We start from the raw sequence: 19,410 nt of genomic DNA, 5'->3' as shown, positions 1-19,410 counted from the left end.
AGACCACATACTGTATGAGTCCATCTATATGAAATGTCCAGAATAGGTTAATCCAGAGTGACAGAAGATAGATGAGAGGTTGCCAGGGGCTGGGGGATGAGGATATAATGAATGACTACTAATGAGCACAGAGCTTCTTTCAGGAATAACGAAAATATTCTAGAATTAGAGAGTAATGACAGTTGCATGACGTTAGGAATATGCTAAAAACCACCGAACTGTATCTTTCAAAGGATGAATTTCATGTTTTGTGAACTGTATTTTAATTTTTAATGGGGGAAAAAAATCAAACTGCTGTCAGTACTTTGACCTCAAGGAGGAGCCCCTTTCTCTTCAGAGCAGTGCTCCTTCAAAGTGGTCCGCAAACCAACAGCATCAGCATCACAATTATCAGAGACACAAATCCACAGGCTCCATCCCAGCCCCACAGAATTAGAAATTCTAGGGAGGGTGCCCTATAATCCATGTTTTGAGAAACCCTCCAGGTGAATCTCAGGCATGTTTCTTCAGAACCATTACTCCAGAGTAGGGGACACTGTGTAGAGGCCCAAATAGTAAATATTTTCGGTTCTGCATGCCACCCCCACAGGGTCTCACACATCCTTCTTTTTTCACAACCTTTCAAAAATTTAAAAGCCATTCTTAGTTCCCAGGAACATAAAAACAGGCAAACCTGGCCCCTCAAGCCATGGTTTGCCAGCTCTTGCCCTCGAGCAACACATCCAGTCCAGGGAACACTCTAGAGCCTCCAGCAAAGGCAGGTAGATTTTTCCTCCATAATAAGGGAGACAAACAATGGCCTCTGGGCACCAGACAGGTTCCCCTTAGAGTTGTGATACCCTCCTCCATGCCAAGGCCAAAGTAAGAACAGCTCTTGCTTTCCATCTAGGTTTTATTAACTCAGTGTGCAGATAGTCCATTGTGCTCTTTCAAGAAATGCATTCGATTCACATTGATACCCTTTGATCAGTCAGTAAATTCTACTAGACAAAACTCATAGACATTGGCCCCAGGTTGGCTACAGCAGCCCCCTCTCCCTCAAGGGCTTCCAAAATAACCTAGAGCACCCTGGCGGGGAAGGGTGAGTGGCTGCACTTAGCTGTGTGTCCTTTAAGGCTCTTTGGTCCTGGTTGGTTTCCTCTCAGAGGCGTCCAAATAAAACTTCCCTTTCCTATTCAGTCCACACCAGTCTTTCTTTGGTGTTTAACCCAATGGGCTGAGGAAGTGAGGCAGCCAGGAAATTATACCCACTAAAACATGAAGTTAATGCTTACCTATGTCCTTTTTACTCACAGTCAGTGGTTTTATCTTTCAGACACAGAGAAGCAGAATCAGATATGATTTTAGGAGAACAAAGCCAGTGTCAACAGATAGGGTTTGAAGCACCATGAAACTCTGCTGCCTCACTATGTCCTGTTTTTTTGGGGGGGGGAGGGGGGGCGGTGCGGTGCTTTGCACTAAAAACTCCTGGGTGCCTGATAAAAACTCTCAAGTTTAGCAAGACTCCCAAAGAAGCTTTCTGCCCAGGGCGCCCTGGGGAGGAGAGTGGGCAAGAGCAAAGAGGAGGTCCAAGGTGGCCCAGCCTCTCCCCTCCCTCTTCCTGAGGGAGCCAGAACCACACCCCCTCCCAGCGGGAAGGGTACCCTTGACTGAGAACAGATAAGGAGGAAGAGAAAGGGGGTCCTTCCTCAAACCCAGCTGGGACCAGAATCCCAGGTTTCCTAATTTTTCCAAACGGTTTACTTGAGTGTCACCCTCAGGACCTAACACCTTCTCTCTGAGGGGGTCTTAGCTCCTGGTCTCCAGGAGATGGGGGTTCAGGGACAGCAGATAGAAGCCTTGGCCTCTCTCCCCTTGGTCGCTTTTATCCCCTGGAGTCCAATAAACCCAGGTACCTGGGTAGAAGCATGAGGCATTCTCCCCCTGACACCCTCGCCCCCCGAATCCACGCTGGCCTGCAGGCCCTATCGGCAAAGAGGAACGAGGCACAGGGATCCACAGCAGTTGAGGAGGAGCTGGCGTATGGACTGGTCCGTGCTGGGGTGAGGCCTTCAGAGGCCCTTGTTGAAGTAGACATGAGGCACAGGTTCTCTGTAAGCTGGCGTATGGACTGGTCCGTGCTGGGGTGAGGCCTTCAGAGGCCCTCGTTGAAGTAGACATGAGGCACAGGTTCTCTGTGAGCTGGCGTATGGACTGGTCCGTGCTGGGGTGAGGCCTTCAGAGGCCCTTGTTGAAGTAGACATGAGGCACAGGTTCTCTGTAAGCTGGCGTATGGACTGGTCCGTGCTGGGGTGAGGCCTTCAGAGGCCCTCGTTGAAGTAGACATGAGGCACAGGTTCTCTGTGAGCTGGCGTATGGACTGATCCGTGCTGGGGTGAGGCCTCAGAGGCCCTTGTTGAAGTAGACATGAGGCACAGGTTCTCTGTGAGCTGGTGTATGGACTGGTCCGTGCTGGGGTGAGGCCTCAGAGGCCCTTGTTGAAGTAGACATGAGGCACAGGTTCTCTGTACTTGGCCTTGATGGTGTCCTGGAGCTCGGGTTCCAGATAGGAAACCGGCAATTCACTGAGAAGAGAGAAGTGTTATGAGCCTGCCACCTGGACCAACAGCAAATTACCCTGAGGTAAAATCCAACATAGTTGCCACCTCTAAGAAGCCCTTGCCCATTTTTCCATCAGAATTACAAATGGTTTCTACACAGCACAGTATGTTGCTTTTTACTTTTTTTTTGCTTTTTACTTCTGTTGGGCTCTGACTTCATTCTCCCTAGTGCCAAACATCTACCTTCTCAAAGATTGCAAGCACAGTGATCAGAACACAGGAGCGGTGTAGGTGACTACTGAGCTGGGAGTACTAGGAAAAGGGAGACGGGCATCTTCCCTGTATCCACTCAGGCTACGTCTGGTCTCCTGGAGTCAGTCCTCTCCGCCACCCTGCCCCCTGCCCCTGACACCCGTCTAATGCTTCCCTTTCCCTTTGCCATCATCTCTTCTCACCCACCCCCTGCACCCTTCCCAGGACATGGAAGGGAAGCTGAGAGGTCCAAGGCATCCACCCTCCGGCAAACATCAGCCAGAGTGAGTACCTACCCTCTTGTTCGATTTCAAAGACCAGATCCAGCCAGGGGAGATGGGTCTAACAACTCAACCAGCAGGGACAGGAAGTCTCTTACTGTTCCCCTACCATCTTTCCAAGGCAGCCTGTGCTCCACTGGGAGTGAGCAACATCCCTCTGCCCCTTGGAGCTCTGTTTCGGTTTCCCATTCAACGGGAGTCAAGAGGCCCAGAGTTCACACAGACAGAGTTCACACTTGTCCCCAAACAGATGCTGCCCTGCCTGCTGCTCCCTCTCCTTCAGGAGAGTGGGCAGGTCAGGAAGAGCAGGGACAGGCAATTCAGTGAAAACAAGTGGGTAATGAACAGCTGATACCATTGCTGCGGGAACAGCCCACACGCCACTGGCACCATGAAGATAAGACTGGAAGAAAGGAGAAACCAAAGCATTAGGGGGTGTCTGGCATCTCACAGACTCATCCACACCCCGTGGCTGAGAGTCCCCAAAGGATAGGGGAGCTGAACCCGAAGTTCCTCTCCCTCCAACCCTGTTCCTGGTCTCTTGGCGCCTGGAGACTCACTCCAACACAGGATAAAACCAGCCCCCCTGCACCCCTCACCCCCATCCATCCATTGTTCTCACAGATGAAGATGGGAATGGAGACACCAGGGAGTGTGAGCAGTGGCACTCATAACCACAGGTGCCCTCTGGTGTTCAGGGAAAGCAGGAGGGGTGTGAACTCGGGGCAGGCTCCTGTACTTGCTGAACCCCCAGGCTGTTGGAGAACAGTGAGGGCAGAGCCTCTGGAACTTCATGGGGCACACAAGGAATTCTAGGAGCTTGTTTAAACGCAGGGCTAATTCAGTAGGTCCAGGAAAGGGCTTGAATCTTTATTCTCACAAGTTCTCAGAGGATGTGGGCCCAGGACTGTATTTTACAGAATCTGGGATTCTAACAGACCTGGGTTCGAGTCCCAGCTGCGCACTTCTTAGCTGTGCCATCTGGGGCAAGCCCCCTCTGAGCCAGCGGAGGGAGAGCAAGAGTGCATACTCGGCAGGGTTACTGCGAGGGTTAAACAGGGTAAAACATGGGACACATTCAGCCCATGGTATGTAACCACTCCCTCAGTGGCAAATCAATTTGCAGAAGACACTCTGGCGGGGACTTCTCTGGTGGTTCAGTGGTAAAGAATCTGCCAGCCAACGTAGGAGACATGGGTTTGATCCTTAATCCAGGAAGATCCCACATGCCTTGGAACAACTAAGCCCAGGCACCTCTGACTACCGAGCCTGTGCTCTAGAGCCCGGGAGTCGCAACTACTGAGCCCGCTCACCCTAGAGCCTGTGCTCCGTAACAAGAGGAGCCACCGCCATGAGAAGCTCGTGCACTGCAACTAGAGTAGCCCCTGCTCGCTGCAACTAGAGAAAAGCCTGCACAGCGAAAAAAATAAAGAAGACAGTCTGGCATAATGTTAGACTTATTAAGGATCCAATCTCAGCTCCAGAAATTACCAACTAGAGATGCCTGGGCAAGTCTCTTCATCTGGGAAAGGAGACGCTGACAGGATGTATACCTCGAGGGCTCAGGGAATCAGGGAAATTATAGACATGAAACATCAGCACAGTGGGGGCACACAGGAGACATCCAATACACATGAGCTTAGGCTGTGGGCATTGGCTCATGGCCTCACAAAGCACGATGAATGCTGGGACTTGTCCAGTCCAGGGCAGGCACCCGAGACCGCTGCCGGGAGTCATGGTGCTTTCCGCCCGTGCGAGCCTGGGACATGTGACGGGCCCAGGCTGTGTCATTTTACACGTCTCACCATACTCGGATGTATTGAGATATAACTGACATGTGCATGCGTGCATGCTAAGGCACTTCAGTCACGTACAACTTTTTGTGATCCTATGGACTGTAGCCCACCAGGCTCCTCTGTCCATGGGATTCTCCAGGCAAGAATCCTGGAGTGGGTTGCCACGCCTGCCCCTCCAGGGGACCTTCCCGACCCAGGGACTGAACCTGCGTCTCTTATGTCTCCTGCACTGGCAGGCAGGTTCTTTACCACTAGCGCCACCTAAATTCACCACTGTGTGAGCTGACCCCCCTATTTCTCTTTTGTGGTGGGATGATCTCATCATTTTTGTCTCTTCTCTACAACTACTGCAGACCTAAGGCTGGAGGGGAGACCCCAGGGATAGGAGGACATCCAAGGGTGCTGCTTTCCACCTTGGTGTGTGCACAGGGCCAGCCCAGCGCCCTTGGAAAGATGGGACAAGTCAGAGGGGCCACAGGTGTTCAAGCCTGGGTGCTTCTGAAGTCAGGTAAAGGAGTATATGTCTTCCCACACGGGTGACACAGGAAGACAGATCTGGGGTGCCCCACCACAGACGCCAACTGAGAAAACACGTTACTCACAAGCATCCAGACAGCAGAACCTGCAAAGGCGCGTGCAGAACCCGGACTCTCTGTGCAGAAACAAGACAAAAGAGAGACCCACGTGGGACTTACGTACTTCGAGGGGAACCCCACATCGGCAAGCCAGCTAGAAACCCACAGGCAGGAAACCCTGGCTCTGCAGCAGAGGTGGGAGTCTCCTTGCTCTTAGCAGACAAGGCTGAGAATTGGGCAGCCAGGGTACTGGGAGAGGCCTTCCCGGAGTGCAGTGCGGGGATGGGAATGAGACGGAAGGGTGAGAGGGTCAGGGACCCCCAGCACGGGTGTGGTTGGGGCCACCGGGCAGTGAAGGTGCAGAGGAGAGTCCACTCACCTGCACGAAGCGCAGCTTCTCCAGTCTTTCCATGAGGACCGGCAGCAGAACTGGAAGAGGCAGAGGAAAGGCTGTGACACTTCCCCTTCTAAAGTCAGGTCACAGACTGAGTGGTTCCCCCTCCTTACCCAGAAGTTCCAGAAAACACTTTTCACTGGGGAGAAGGATGTATAGGCATGGCCACACCCACTTCTCCCCCAAGTCCCAGAAGAAGGTGCTTCCCAGACTCCTCAACCTACAGCCCTATAACCACAGGAGGATGGTACCACGGGCCCAGAGCACCCTTCTTACAACCAACCATCTTTCAAGCAAGTTTTGTATCCTGCTCTGTAACCTGTCCCTGCTGGAGGCAAAACCAGGACAGGGAACTTATTTTCTCTACCACTATCTCCCCAACACATTGAAGGAACTTAAGGAATATTTGTTAAAGGAAAACAACTTTCTCCACCAAATCTTGATTAACTGACATTCCAGGATTTACGGTGTGACTCTCCAGTGGCTCTCGACACTCAAGCAAACCAGTTTGAGAAGAATGCCTATAGAGGCTGGGGTCCCATCCCCCACCCCAAGTGTGGCTGAGGTCTCCATCACATGAACCAGGGTCCGGCAGGAGGGGAGGGCTTCCCCATCTTACTCATGCCAGGAGCTGCCATGGTGATCCGAGAAATAACCACTTGAGTGATGCCTATGGCTGCAGCTCTCTAAGGACAGAAAAAAGTTAGTTGTCAGTTATGACTTTATGCGGAGTCCACAGGCTGCACCAGAGGGCTTGGCCAGGGTCAGAGTCACGGTCAAGTCTGAGCTGGTAAAGGGGAAGGGATGGACCTGTCAGGGGTTAAGTGACCATACCTGACCCTCTCCCACCCAGCCACGTTCTTATGACTTCAGGATCAGAAATGACATGAGCAGAGATATGGAGGGAAAATCCATGAAGGAGGAGGATGGCGCCAGGGAAAAGGTTTTTAGCCCAGGCCTGCTCTGAGCGCTAAGAACAGGACAGGGTCTGAGAGGGAACTCCCTCCTCCCACCCCCAGGGCGGGCCTCTGCTCACCCGGGAATGACCGATCTCATTGTGGTTCCTGTCCTTCACACAGATTCCCTGGATGAGTTCCCTAAACACAGACAGGAAGTGCTGGATGGGGGAAAAGGGTGTGTTGGAAGCCCGCCAGCGATGTGACACACCAGGGGACCACGAGCATTCCAGCTCTAGGGAGCCATCTCCTGCAGCCTGGCCCTTGGAGCGGCCTTTCCCACTCCAGAGAGTGATACTGCATATATCTAGGGGAGAGGTTCAGAGAGCGAGCGCCAGGTCCCGGCTGCCTAGGCCGGATCTGGAAGCTGCAGAGCAAGCGTATGCTCTTGAGCAAGTTCCCTAGTCCTTCTAAAGACACAGTTACCCTCATCTGCAAAATGGGGATAATGATAGCGCCCCTTCACAGGACTCAGTGAGGATTAAACAGGATGATGCCTGCCAAGTGCTTGGTCCAGTGCCTGACTACATGACCCACCCACAAACAGGAGCTGCTCTGGCTGTTATATTCAAGCCAGCACTCCATCCAAGACCAGGTGGGTGGTGGGGACTCATTCATTCGTTGGAAGGAGCAACCGGATGGGGGAGGGGAAGAGGAGTCAAGTAGAGTATGCGTGGCTCTCCCGTGGTGTGCTTTCTGCAAGGGTGATCGTGATCACTTTCTACTGACTACTAGTCCTAAGAAAATGTGCCTTACGACATCGGTGATGACCAGGAAGGCATCGATGGCAACTGTGGCAACAGTAGCTAACGCTTAATATTACATTCCAGGTGCTATTTTGAGCGCTTTACATGTATTACATCATTAAATTTTATAGCAGGGGAACATCTTTGCTTTCTCTAGTCAAGGAACAAAGGCTGTGAGACACAGTGGGTTTCTCCTTTCCCCTTTCCTGCTGTGAAGCTTAGAGCCTGGCAGCTGGAAAACATCTATCTACCCCTCTGGCTTCCCTCAGAGCCTCTTGGTTCTGTTTTATCTTTGGATACCTTGCTCTGCGGCGTTTCATTCTGTGAGCCATCCCCAGGGCTCTGGAAGTAGGCCAAGTTCACGACTTAAATACAGTTGTAGTTGAAAGGACGTGAGCTGGTGCCAAACTCCACAGGTCCACACTAAACCTCCAAACCCATTCAGAGAATGACTCCCACAGCATTCATCACAGACGAAACCCAGGTCACCCGCCACTCCTGCAGCCATCACTGTTGGAGCCGCCTGTCCTCGGAGAACCTTTGGAAGTGCAGCCCTCCCCACCCCCACCTCAGCCACCAACGCCACCCACTGCCTCGGTCTCCTGCCCTTTCCCTGCTGACCTTGCGGTTTACAGGGAGGAAAAGGGATCCCTGTACTCACTGCTGGCGCATCATGGGGATGTTGACACAGTTAGCTGCAGCCACGGCGGCAAAGGGCACCCAGCGGCCCACCAGGGGCGGAGCTCTCTGTGGGGGAAGAGGACAGGGGAGTAGGTCAGGTCCCTGGAAGATGGGGGTGGAAGGGGCTTTAGGACCATAAAATAAGAAATCAGACCTCACTACCACCACATATCCTGACACCCAGTCAGGGCACCCAAATTCCCTCAAAGCCCCGAGAAAAACCAATACCTGGAAAAAAACAGTTTTCCCTCGGATTCTGCTGCCCCCTTGTGACCACCACGTCCAGAGCAGCCCCAAACCGTACCTTTGTCAACATGTTCATGCCCACAGCAGTGGCCACTGCAGTGGTTGTGGCTGTGATGTAGGAAACAGCCATCTGCCTAGTGGAGGAGAGAGATGTTTGGGAGTGGGGACTCCAGGAGGCTGAGGGCAGGACCGAAGCTTGAGTGATAAAGGCTGGAATTGTGGCTTCTTGCCTGAAAACCTCAACTTCAGCTTGGGATCTCCCTCCAACTCACTCAGATGCTCCTTTCAGTACGTTAAGCACACCAAGTGCCTGCCTGCTCAGAACCTCTGCATGCTGCCACTCCCTCTTCTGGGAATCTTTCCCCGGGCTCTTGCGTGGCTAAATCCTTACCTTTCAAAACTCAGCTGAAATGTCAGCTCTGCAGAAAGGACTTTCCTGACCGGCCTATCTGTACAGACGCCCTTCTGCTGTTCTCCAGCATGTCATATTTATTTCCTTAATGGCAGCTATTATAGACTGAGATCATTATGCTTATTTTCCTAAAAAGACCTTAAACTCCAGAGACCACACATGTCTTACTCAAACGTATCCCCCGCCCCTAGAACCCTATCCAATACCTAATACACACTCTAGACATATTTGTAGCATGAATGAATTGAGTGAATGTTGAATTCATCTAGGAAGAAGATACTCTCTTAGTCTGCCTAATACTTCCAAACCCTGAAAAGAGACCTGGTTACCCATCCAGGGCAGGCCCCACCCAGGGAGGACAGACAGCCCCGGAACCCCTTAAGAAGGGCTGTTCCCCCCAAGGCAAGAAGGCAGCTCCAGGCCCACACAGCCAGCCAGGGGTTCAGGCCTCCTACCTGACCGACGTGGGGGAAGCTGCGTTCCTGTTGGTGTAGTTGACTAAGGCATTGAAGGACTGGTTCACCCACTGCCAGAAGATCACTGCAGGCATCGTCCTACCAGGAGAGAGGCCAGGAGAGGCAGAGAAGAGGATGGGAGGAGGGCGTGGGAACACCAGTCAAACCTGCACTCCCCAGGCCATTCCCGTGCTGTTTCCTGTACCTGCTCTTCTGCACTGGCTGCCCCTCTGCCTGGAACATCCACACCCCCAGCCTCTTGGTATATGGCTGAATCCTGCTCTCTGGAGAGACCTCTTCTTCCTTGGAACCTTCCTGACCCTTCCCCTGTCCTTCCTGAGACACAGGTAGTCATTTTTTGATGTCTGCTCCCACCACCCCATATTCTGCCCCCAGCCTACCACTTGACAAGCTAGACTAACTGTTTCCTTCTTGGTCTCAACAAAACTGGGTCCTCCTTGAGGGGTGGGCTTCCCTGGTAGCTCAGACAGTAAAGAATCTGCCTGCAATGTGGGAGACCCAGGTTCTATCCCTGGGTTAGGAAGATCCCCTGGAAGAGGGCATGGCAACCCACTCCAGTATTCTTGCCTTGAGAATTCTATGGACAGAGGAGCCTGGTGAGCTACAGTTCATGGGGTCACAAAGAGTCAGACACAACTGAGAGACTAACACTTTTATTTTTTATCTGGCCCAAGGTCTGGCTCGACAACTGGCTAACCGAATGTGTTAGGGAGGGAAGAGGGGCAGGGAAAAGAGGAAGGGGAACAGAGAAAGTGTTCTCTCTCCAACTGGACTGAAAGTGTCTTCCCATTTTTTAATTTTTTGGATATTATGTTATAAAAATACACTAAATTCATTGTTGAATAAGTACTTTTTAAAGGAGTAGAAGAGTTCAGTCATTGAGTCCTAGAGAGAACTGCCTCAGTGCATGTAGCCAGGCACCACTATTTCCTGGCTGGTGCACTTGGGCAAGTTACATAACCTCTGTAGGACTGCAGATCTTCATCTGTAAAATGAAGATGAAAACAGTGCCTCTCTGTACGGCTGCTGAGATTAAATGAGGTGATACATGCGAACAATTGAACACAGTGTCTGGTATCTGGTAAGGAATCAATAAAGACGGCTATTACTATTATCTTACTATGGCTCCCTCCCTAGCAGGTCTAAGTGGTGCCCCTGGCGCTGCCTTGCTCCCCAGTCGCACCTGTAGAACTGGAGCATGAAGCCCGTGATGATCATGCCACCGGGGACCTGGAAGGACATCCGCCCAATGACGTTCATCTTGTGGCCAGTGTCAGGGTGGAAGGCCGAGTCGTACAGCTTCTTAGCATAGAAAAGCTGCTCCACCTGGGTGCCCGGGGGCACAGTCCCCATCCTGTCACCCAAAGACAACAGGCCGGCGTCACCTCCCAACCTCCACCCTGAGTCATCCTGCTCTTGGCCCCCCCGCCTCCCTGAGCTCTCTGACTATCCCCTCATCTTCCATTTCCACCTCTCCCCTAGGGCACCCACCGATGCTGCCCCAGTGCACCCGGCCGGTCCCCCAGCCGCTCACCTGCTCTGCTCCACCATCACTTTGGCCCAGTCTAGCTCCCGCTCTGGTACCAGGACCGTGCGGGGGTCTGTGATATTGAAGAAGTGCTTCACCCGCCCCAGGAAAGTGCACTGGTCCCAACGGGGGGCATCGATGTTAAAGTCAGACAGGTCAGCCTCCATCCTGCCCATACACAAAACTGTGAACTTCAGAACAGAGGAAAAATGAGGACTGTCCCCCGAATCAAAACCTTCTCCAGAGGCCCTGAGCACCTCCCACTATAGGAGATGGACAGTTCACCCCAGCCGCTAGCATCACCCCACTCAGGTCAGGAAGAGCCCAGTGAACTGTCACCCATCTGGGCTACTGGACATCAAATGTTTCCTGAGTGCCTGCCAGTGGCCAGCCCAGGGCATGATCATGCTGGGGGCAACTCAGGAGAAAGGGACAATACAGGGTCTGTCCTTGGGGAGCTGAGTCTGACTGGGGAACAAGAGCCCACCTGTGGAACAGCAGATAACACGGAGGGCTACGATAAACACAAGATGAGAGGAGGCTGAGTTGGGGTCAGGATCACAAAAATCAAGGGGGGCTTCCCAAAAGAGGTGGAATGTGGGTGAAGCCCGCCCCAGAAGGTAGGAGAGATCTATCTGCAGGAGAAGAGGCATGGGGTCACGTCGAAAGTAGAAACAGTCAGAGATAATGACAGAAATGGGGTCTTCCCTGGTGGTCCAGTGACTAAGACTCCTGTGCTCCCAAGGCAGGGAGTCTGTGTTTGTTTCCTGGTCAGGAATTGGATCCCACATGCCACTAAGACTTTGTATTTCACAATGAAAAGTCCTGAATGCCACAACTAAAGATCCCACATGGTGCAACTAAAGATCCACATGCTACAATGAAGACCCAGTGCAGCTGAATAAATAAACAAATGCATATTTTGAAAAACTGAATGGGAGTTTCCCTGGTGGTCCAGTGGTTAAAAGTCCCCCTGCCAATGCAGAGGATACAGGTTCGATCCCTGCTAAGGGAAGACCCCATGCGCTGTTAACTACTGAGCCCCCATGCCTTACAGCCCGCGCTCCACAATGGCACGGCAATAAGAAGTCAGCGACCACAGCTAGAGAGTAGCCCCTGCTTGTCACAACCAGAGAAAGCCTGTACACAGCAATAAAGACCCAGTGCAGCCAAAAATAAATAAATCTTTACCTAAAAAAAAAAATGAAGGAATGGCAACAACGCTATAATAGATGGGATGGAGAAGCTGGGAAGACTCTAAGGTACTCGGACTACCCGTGATGTGGGACAGTATAATTTGAAAGTGGACTTGGATTAGTTGTAAATATATACGGCAAACTTTTGGGCAACCGTTAAAAAAAATTTTCAAAAGACGTATGATCTATATGCCAGAGAGGAGGAAAAAATAGAGTCATGTAAAAAAGCTGCCTGAGAGTTTCAGGAAGCCACTAACAAACTTTAGGAAGAGTGGTAAGATTAGATGTGTAGTTTAGAAAGAACAGTCTAGGCAATTCCATGGATGTAAACAGGGAGTGGCAAGACCTCAGAGGACGCAGAGACCAGCTAGAAGGGAACCCCCAACACTCCAGGCAAGAAGAAATGGGGCTCAAGTGAACCCAAATGCATCAGAACTGGAAGGAAGACCAAAAGCAGAGAAGCTGTTAAAGTAGCCAAATCTGAGGATGTGCCAAGTGACTGGGTATAGCAGGAATTCTATTAGTCAGAGCTCAACCACAGAAACAGAATCAATAGGAGAACTACCTACCTGTCTGTCTACCTACCTCTTAGAATTCCTAACCTCAGGTAGGAGGGGGCCCTGCTGCTGCTGCTGCTAAGGCGCTTCAGTCGTGTCTGACTCTGTGCGACCCAATGGACAGCAGCCCACCAAGCCCCGCCGTCCCTGGGATTCTCCAGGCAAGAACACTGGAGTGGGTTGCCATTTCCTCCTCCAGTGCATGAAAGTGAAAAGTGAAAGGGAAGTTGCTCAGTCGTGTCCGACTCTTAGCAACCCCATGGACTTCAGCCTACCAGGCTCCTCCGTCCATGGGATTTTCCAGGCAAGAGTACTGGAGTGGGTTGCTATTGCCTTCTCCGAGGAGGGGGCCCAGCCCTGTTTTAAAGGGATTCCATCTGATTAAGTCAGGCCACCCAGGATAATCTCCCTTTACATTAACTCAAAGCCAGCCAATTAGGGACTTTAATTACATTTGCAAGACACCCACAGTATGTGAATCAGCATTTGGTCTAATAACCAAAAGAAGGCGTGTGGATGTTACAAAGTGACTACTTCTCCCTCAGCAGCCCCTAAAACGGGAAGCACAGCAGAGAGGGAGTCCTGGTGAGTTCCTCTGGCCATCACAAATACCTAGAGTGATACCAGGGTTTCTGATTGGGACAGTAATATCTGGAGAATACAGAAAAACCGACTTTAAGGGAGAAAACACTGAGTTAGACTTTCCTGATGTTGAGTTTCAAGTGCTACAAGACTTCCTCAAACGCAAGAGGCTGCCATCTGTCTCAGAAAGTGAAGTCGCTCAGTCGTGTCCAACTCTGCGACCCCATGGACTGTAGCCTACCAGCCTCCTCCGTCCATGGGATTTTCCAGGCCAGAATACTGGAGTGAGTGGCCATTTCCTTCTCCAAGAGATCTTCCCAACCCAGGGACTGAAATTGGGTCTCCCACAGTAGGCAGACATTTTACCGTCTGAGCCACCAGGGAAGTCCTCATGCTTCTTTGCAAATGCCAGTCCAGGATTCTCGTCCTCTCCCTCTTCACTAAATAATACCTGCTCATCTGTTTTTTTTTCCTTAAGGAATACTTTTGAGACTTCTATATCTTCTTCTACTATGTCATTTGTCTTTTTTCTTGGAAAAAAAAATCACCTGACAATCTTCCGTATATATTGAATTACAAGTTCACAAGCACGCCTTGAGCAAGATTTAAAAAGCAGTCTACTTCAAAGTTTGCTGAGGTGCTGCCCCCTGAAGGGCTGGCAGGTAGGAAACGATGCGCTGGAATGCTGAGTCGGAGGGCTGATGAAACTCACCAGGAAGCCACTGAGATTCTGGGAAGCTGCGTACAGGGATGCTGAGGGAAGCTGCCAGGTGGGGTGTTGTTGAAACTTGATAGGAGGCAAGCACCCAGGCACCGGCAAGACTACCCGTTCCTCATCGGTGCTCCTCCAGCGCCCTCTACTGGTAGAGCTTAAAATCATATCAGAGGGCAAAGGAAAAAGGTTTACAACGTCCAGGATCACAAGACATGATGAAGAAGGGTAGATTTGGAGCTAAGGAGCAATAAACTAACTGGCACTAATACACAACTGACTTTTCGTGCTTCACATCTTAGAGAATTCTCCATTTTACATATACGGCTCCATCTCACTCTTTTATATTATTACATACTATTCCCTGTGCCTTGATTTCATCCTTTGGTAGACATTTGGGTTATTCTCAGTTTTTCCCTGCTGAGAATATCCTTATACACATTACTTTGTGTATATGGCAACTATATCTTTTTTTTTGACTGCACTATACATCATGTGGGATCTTAGTTCCCTGGTGTGTGTGCTAAGTTGCTTCAGCCTTGTCCAACTCTTTGCAACCTCATGACCTGTAGCCCACCAAGCTCCTCTGTCTGTGGGATTCTCCAGGCAAGAATACTGAGTGGGTTGCCATGCCCTCCTCCAGGGAGTCTTCCCGACCCAGGGATCAAACCCACATCTCTTATGTCTCCGGCACTGGCAGGCAGGTTCTTTACCACTAGTGCCACCTGGGAAACCCCTTAGCTCGCTTCCGACCAGGGATCAAATCTCCGCCCCTGCATTGGAGGTGTAGTCTTAACCACTAGACCATCGGGGAAGTGCCACAACCATACCTTTAAGATAGATTTCTAGAAGTGAAATTGCTGGATCAAAGGACGTACATGTTTTAAATGAAATCTTTATAAATATAATTCAAATTGATTTTTCAACCAGTTGTATATGATAATCCTCCTTTAGTCAAACTTTTACCAAAATGGATAAATAAATCATTTCTTTCCAATATGATGAGCAGAAACAATATTGTTATTTTCATTTATATTTCTTTTTAAAATTTATTAAAAAAAATTTTTTTTGGCAGCACTGTGCAACATGTTGGATCCTAGTTCCCTTACTAGGAATCGAATCTGTGCCCCCTGCAGTGGAAGTACAGAATCTAAACCACTGGACCATCAGAGTAGCTCCTAAATTGTATTTTCTTGATTCTTAATGAGATTAAGCATCTACTCATATGTTTTTGGCCATTTCTTTTTCTCATTCTGAAAACTTTAAGATACAGAAGTAATTTTTGTAATAATTCAGTGCCAAAGTATATAAAATGAAAATGATAGTGGTTAACATGTTTTTAAAAAAAAGCTAGGTGGACTTCCCTGGTGGTTCAGTTTAAGACTTCACACTTCCACTACAGGGGGTGCGAGTTCGATCCTTGGTTGGAGAACCAAGATCCCACATGCCATGCAGTGTGGCCAAAAGAAAATAATTAAAAAATAAAAACTATCTTCTTGAGTTATACAATCATGTAGATCCAAGGTACTCATAGACTCGAGCAAACAAAGCCAGGATTTCATATTAGAGAAAGGAAACATATGGCTGACGGAAGCCATAGACCTAATAAAGAATAAATGTTTTATATTATATAGTAGAATGAAAGGGAACTTCCACTCAAGACACTACCTCCGTAAAGACCCATTACAGCTGCAAGGGAAGTTACAGCAAAGTCACCTCAGAATAAATAGCAGCCTTAAAAGCAGGTGCATTAGCAAATAATCTCAAGGACTCCCCTGCCCTCCCCCAAAAGTAGCCTTTTGCTCTGCAGAGACAGTCTGAATGACAAGCACCTACCCATCCTTCAGATTTTGGTTGAAACCTCCTTTGCTCAGAGAAGTCTCTGAAGGACCCCTTCCTCCCTCTCATGCACTGCTATGAGCTCCTGGCTCTGTACTTGTCCTTCAGAGCCATGCCATGTGTGATATGCTGTGGTTTTACCTGAATTAATGCCCACCGTCCCCCACTAGGCCATAAGCTCCTTGAAGCCAGGAGTGTGTCCATGGCTCACCACCGTTGCCTCAATGCCTAGCATAGCAATTTGAGTATTTGCTAAAGAAGAGGTCCAGTCAGTAGACAATTGGATATTTAGGCTTAAAACCCCGAACGGAGATCAGGGTTAGAAGTAAAACAGTGAGGGAGCAACATGGGGGTGGGTTAAGATGAAGTTTTCCAAAGAGAAAATGCAGACTGGGAAGAGCAGTGATCCAAGGAAATACCCAGGAAGACCACTATATTTAAGAGGTAACCCATCAAAAATCTGAGAACAACTAGAGAGGGAGCAGGCAGAAGCAGCCAACAGATGAGGTAGAGCAAGAACAGACATCAACTTTTAGACTGTTTGTTAAGGTGGGGGAGACGGCCCCCTCTCACACTCTACCAGAGCCCAGGAGAAGCTCCAGGCTCTGTCCTTTAAGGACAGGCTGACGTGGCTCCTGCAGGGGGGCTGGTCCAAAGACCAAAGGCATTTCACCCAGTCCCAGCTGAAGCCAGGAGGGGGAAAGAGTTCCCTTTATTCTAGAGGAAGGAAAAACAGTAAGCCTTGACTTACAGAGCCACACAGTTGCACCAGATGGAGACAGTCCTAATGCTATGCCTCCCTTTCAACACACACACACACAACACACAACACACACACTTCTCGGCCATCCCTCTCCACTCTCAGCTGAACAATCCAACACTGGAAAATCCTCTTTCTTTCACAGTGAAAGCACGTCTACCATGAAAGGGTAGTCATTTGCTAAATCATGCAAGAATCTTTGCCTTCATTACCAGGGCACATCCTTGTCCTGTCTTATGTAAAACATAAAAGGAAAAAAATCTAAATTCTATGTCTTAACATTTTTTCCCATTCCATTGGCCCCCAAAGGGGACAGTTCTGTGATTCCTTCAGGGCAAACTCAAGCCTTTCGGTTACATAATCCCATAGTATCCTGTCCTCGTTTGCAGCACATGGGGCTTTTGTAATTGTCACTTTCTTGATGTTTATTAGTGTAAAATCTGCCTCCCCTGACAGACTGTAAGGTGCATGCTATAGTCCTCATCTGCCCTCTAAAAACACTTACCGCCTGCCTGGAATGCATTCCAACTTATTCTTGGGTTCTCCGGGCATCAAGGATGTCCCCGAAATCTTGTCTTTTTTTTGTCAAACTCAGAACCTGCCTTGGTTACAGAAGTAATAACAGGCTTTCTTTCATGAAGCTGCAAACTGTCTACCCCTCCTATACTGAGTCCTACTAGTTGCTGAGTTTTCAGCATTTAAGCTCCCTCTTCCTACACAAGCCATATCTAATTCCTCCTAAAAAGGTGACTATGATATCCAGGGTTCCGCTACAGGGAATGGGGGAGAGGTGGAAATCAAACAGGTGACTAACCAATACTTCCCTTTTCTTCCAGGGTTAGAGAATGTCACAGCTTAAAAACATTAGGGATCCAACATCTCAGCTTACAGATGAAGAAACTGATGCCGAGGAGGTTCCCATGCATTGAGCTAGTGTGGTGAGCGTTTATGGCACACATGGTCCTGCACTGTGGCAGATACAAATGTGAGCAGGAAACAGATCTAGTCCTATTTATCCAAAAATCTGATAACAGCTAGGGCCATATTTTCCCAAGGTTATAAGGCTTAGACAGGAATTCCATGACGGTCCAGCAGTTAGGACTCCACCCTTCACTGCCAAGGGGGCAGTGCAGAGTGGACAAAAAAAAAGAGAGAGACCACAAAGTCACAAGGCTTAGAGTCACCTAGACGGGTCCTCTTATCCACTAAAAGGTGCTTGTCTCAAGAAAGAGAGAAAAGGAGGGAAGAAGGGCAAAAATTTTAAAAATTGTGTAACCTACTACCTCTCCTTAAGCAATGCTTGTCCTTCCAGGGAGAGCTGATTTTCTCAAGCAGAGAGTATCAGAGTTTGGGTAACAGGCTTTCCAAACTCTTCTAGAGTATCCTTTTGCAAGGGAGGGGGAAGCACCCAAGATCTCCTATTTGAATCCCCTACTTGGGAAAAAAACAAAACATCATTGCTGGTATTCCCATCAGAGGAAGATCAAGGCAGTCAAAGACTCAAGCAGTTCAAACACAAAGTCCACTGAGATGGGTCAAGGGCTGCTGTCAAGGCTACCTAGCTCAACTTGGAGATTGAGACTAATAATTAAACCAGCAGGCTCTGGTAATACATGCCTATGTACAATCAAATGACTCCCTGGCAGCCATGATGTTAGGCTCCAGGCAATTTTGGAAGAGAAGTCTGCTTTGCCTTTTTCACAGAAGAACCAGCAGGCTAGAGATACGTGGAAACTTGACTTGAATACATAAAATGTTAAGAACCATTCAGGGAAAATCTGCCTTCATTCCAACGATCTAAACTAGGCTGAAAACCTGCTGGTCTTAAAAGCAGCAAAGGCCAAAACCTGGAGGAAACTATTAACAATAGCTAAGCCCAGGGACTTCCCAGGCATTCCAGTGGTTAAGACTCTGCTTCCACTGCAAGTGCACAGGTTCAATCCCTGGTTGGGGAGCAAAGATCCCCACATGCCAAGCATGGAGCGGCCAAAAATAATAATTCCTCAAGAGTCAGAAAGTACTGGATTCAAGTCCCCACTCTTAACCCTTAAAATAACCAATTTCTAGGGCTGTGAGAATGAAATGAAATCTTGTATGAAAAGCATCTCACTAGGAAGGATGTAATTTCCATGAGGGCAGATTTAGCCCCCTGCTGTGTCTCCAGAATTTAGACTAGGACCTGGCACAAATATGGTAACTCTTCTTCCTGTCCTCTGCACGGGGAAGGGGTGGGAAATAGCACCCAGAATCTCTCTCTCTTTCTTGCCTAGAAGTGGAGACCCATTTTTGCCTCCTTCAGGGCTGCAGACGGCGCACCGACCCCTGCCAACTTAGTTCAGCAAAACCATCCATCCCAATCGCCTTTCACCCCCGTAAACCATCAGCTCATCCCAGCCCTCACGGCCAGTCCTCAGGCAGCTTCTTGCCCTCCTGTAGGCAGCCTCGCACCACCAGGACTCCTTCAGCCCGGATTTTAACACGGATGTGTGGAGACGGGTGCGCAACCCATGACGCCCCCGCTCCTCAGCCTGGCACACGAAGGTACTGGAGGCCATAAAGAGATCCACAGGTAGCTCCTTTCCTTGCCACGTGGCTTTGGCAGGTGGAAGCCCAGCCCGCGCCGCAGCCTCGCCTGGGCAATCAGGACAGAAATGCAAACTCCCTCCTGGGATGTGGGGAATAAAACCTGGCACAGGTAGATGTTGCAGGAGGCCTCCTCTCAAGATCCTTACCTGGATCCGGGAGAAACGGACTAACACAGCCGCTTCCAAAAGCAGCCCGCTTTGGCAGCCAGGCCAGGATGCCCTTCTGGCCTCCGCCAGGGAACCTCCCCTCGCCCCGCCCTCACGCCCTCCCTCTGGACCAATCACAAGCCTGGTGG

General features: G+C 49.8%; 1 protein-coding gene across 7 annotated transcripts; it reads right to left on the bottom strand.

Annotated features, from left to right (window-relative positions):
• Positions 1-874: 874 nt before the first annotated feature.
• SFXN2 (sideroflexin 2) lies at positions 875-19,380 on the bottom strand. Of its 7 annotated transcripts, none has more exons than XM_070780741.1 (13): positions 19,262-19,365; positions 13,931-14,087; positions 10,890-11,051; positions 10,539-10,709; positions 9,335-9,433; positions 8,526-8,601; positions 8,202-8,287; positions 6,875-6,935; positions 6,458-6,524; positions 5,824-5,873; positions 5,472-5,521; positions 3,429-3,476; positions 875-2,564 (listed from the first exon to the last, which is right to left on the bottom strand). In XM_070780741.1, exons 3-13 carry the CDS (start codon positions 11,048-11,050, stop codon positions 2,465-2,467), a joined length of 969 nt encoding a protein of 322 aa, XP_070636842.1. In that variant the 5' UTR covers position 11,051; positions 13,931-14,087; positions 19,262-19,365; the 3' UTR covers positions 875-2,464. The 7 variants fall into 7 exon arrangements, with proteins under 7 accessions (XP_070636842.1, XP_070636843.1, XP_019808696.1 ...); XM_070780742.1 differs by lacking the exon at positions 13,931-14,087 and adding an exon at positions 11,371-11,518; XM_019953137.2 differs by lacking the exon at positions 13,931-14,087 and having other exon boundaries at positions 19,262-19,380.
• Between the last annotated feature and the right edge of the window lie 30 nt (positions 19,381-19,410).

This window comes from Bos indicus, chromosome 26, assembly GCF_029378745.1.
Source record: "Bos indicus isolate NIAB-ARS_2022 breed Sahiwal x Tharparkar chromosome 26, NIAB-ARS_B.indTharparkar_mat_pri_1.0, whole genome shotgun sequence".
In the NCBI taxonomy this organism is placed as follows: domain Eukaryota; kingdom Metazoa; phylum Chordata; class Mammalia; order Artiodactyla; family Bovidae; genus Bos; species Bos indicus.
The sequence above is the reverse complement of the archived record's forward strand: the minus strand, read 5'-3'. Positions and strand labels throughout refer to the sequence as shown.

Coding starts and splice junctions, on each gene's coding strand:
- SFXN2 (XM_070780740.1), bottom strand. CDS start 17,081: ATGCCCGGAGAACCCAAGAATAAGTTGGAATGCATTCCAGGCAGGCG. Junction 11,052..17,034: donor GAATGCATTCCAGGCAGGCG/GTAAGTGTTTTT, acceptor GTGTATGGGCAG/GATGGAGGCTGACCTGTCTG. Junction 5,874..6,457: donor CATGGCAGCTCCTGGCATGA/GTAAGATGGGGA, acceptor TGCCTCTTCCAG/TTCTGCTGCCGGTCCTCATG.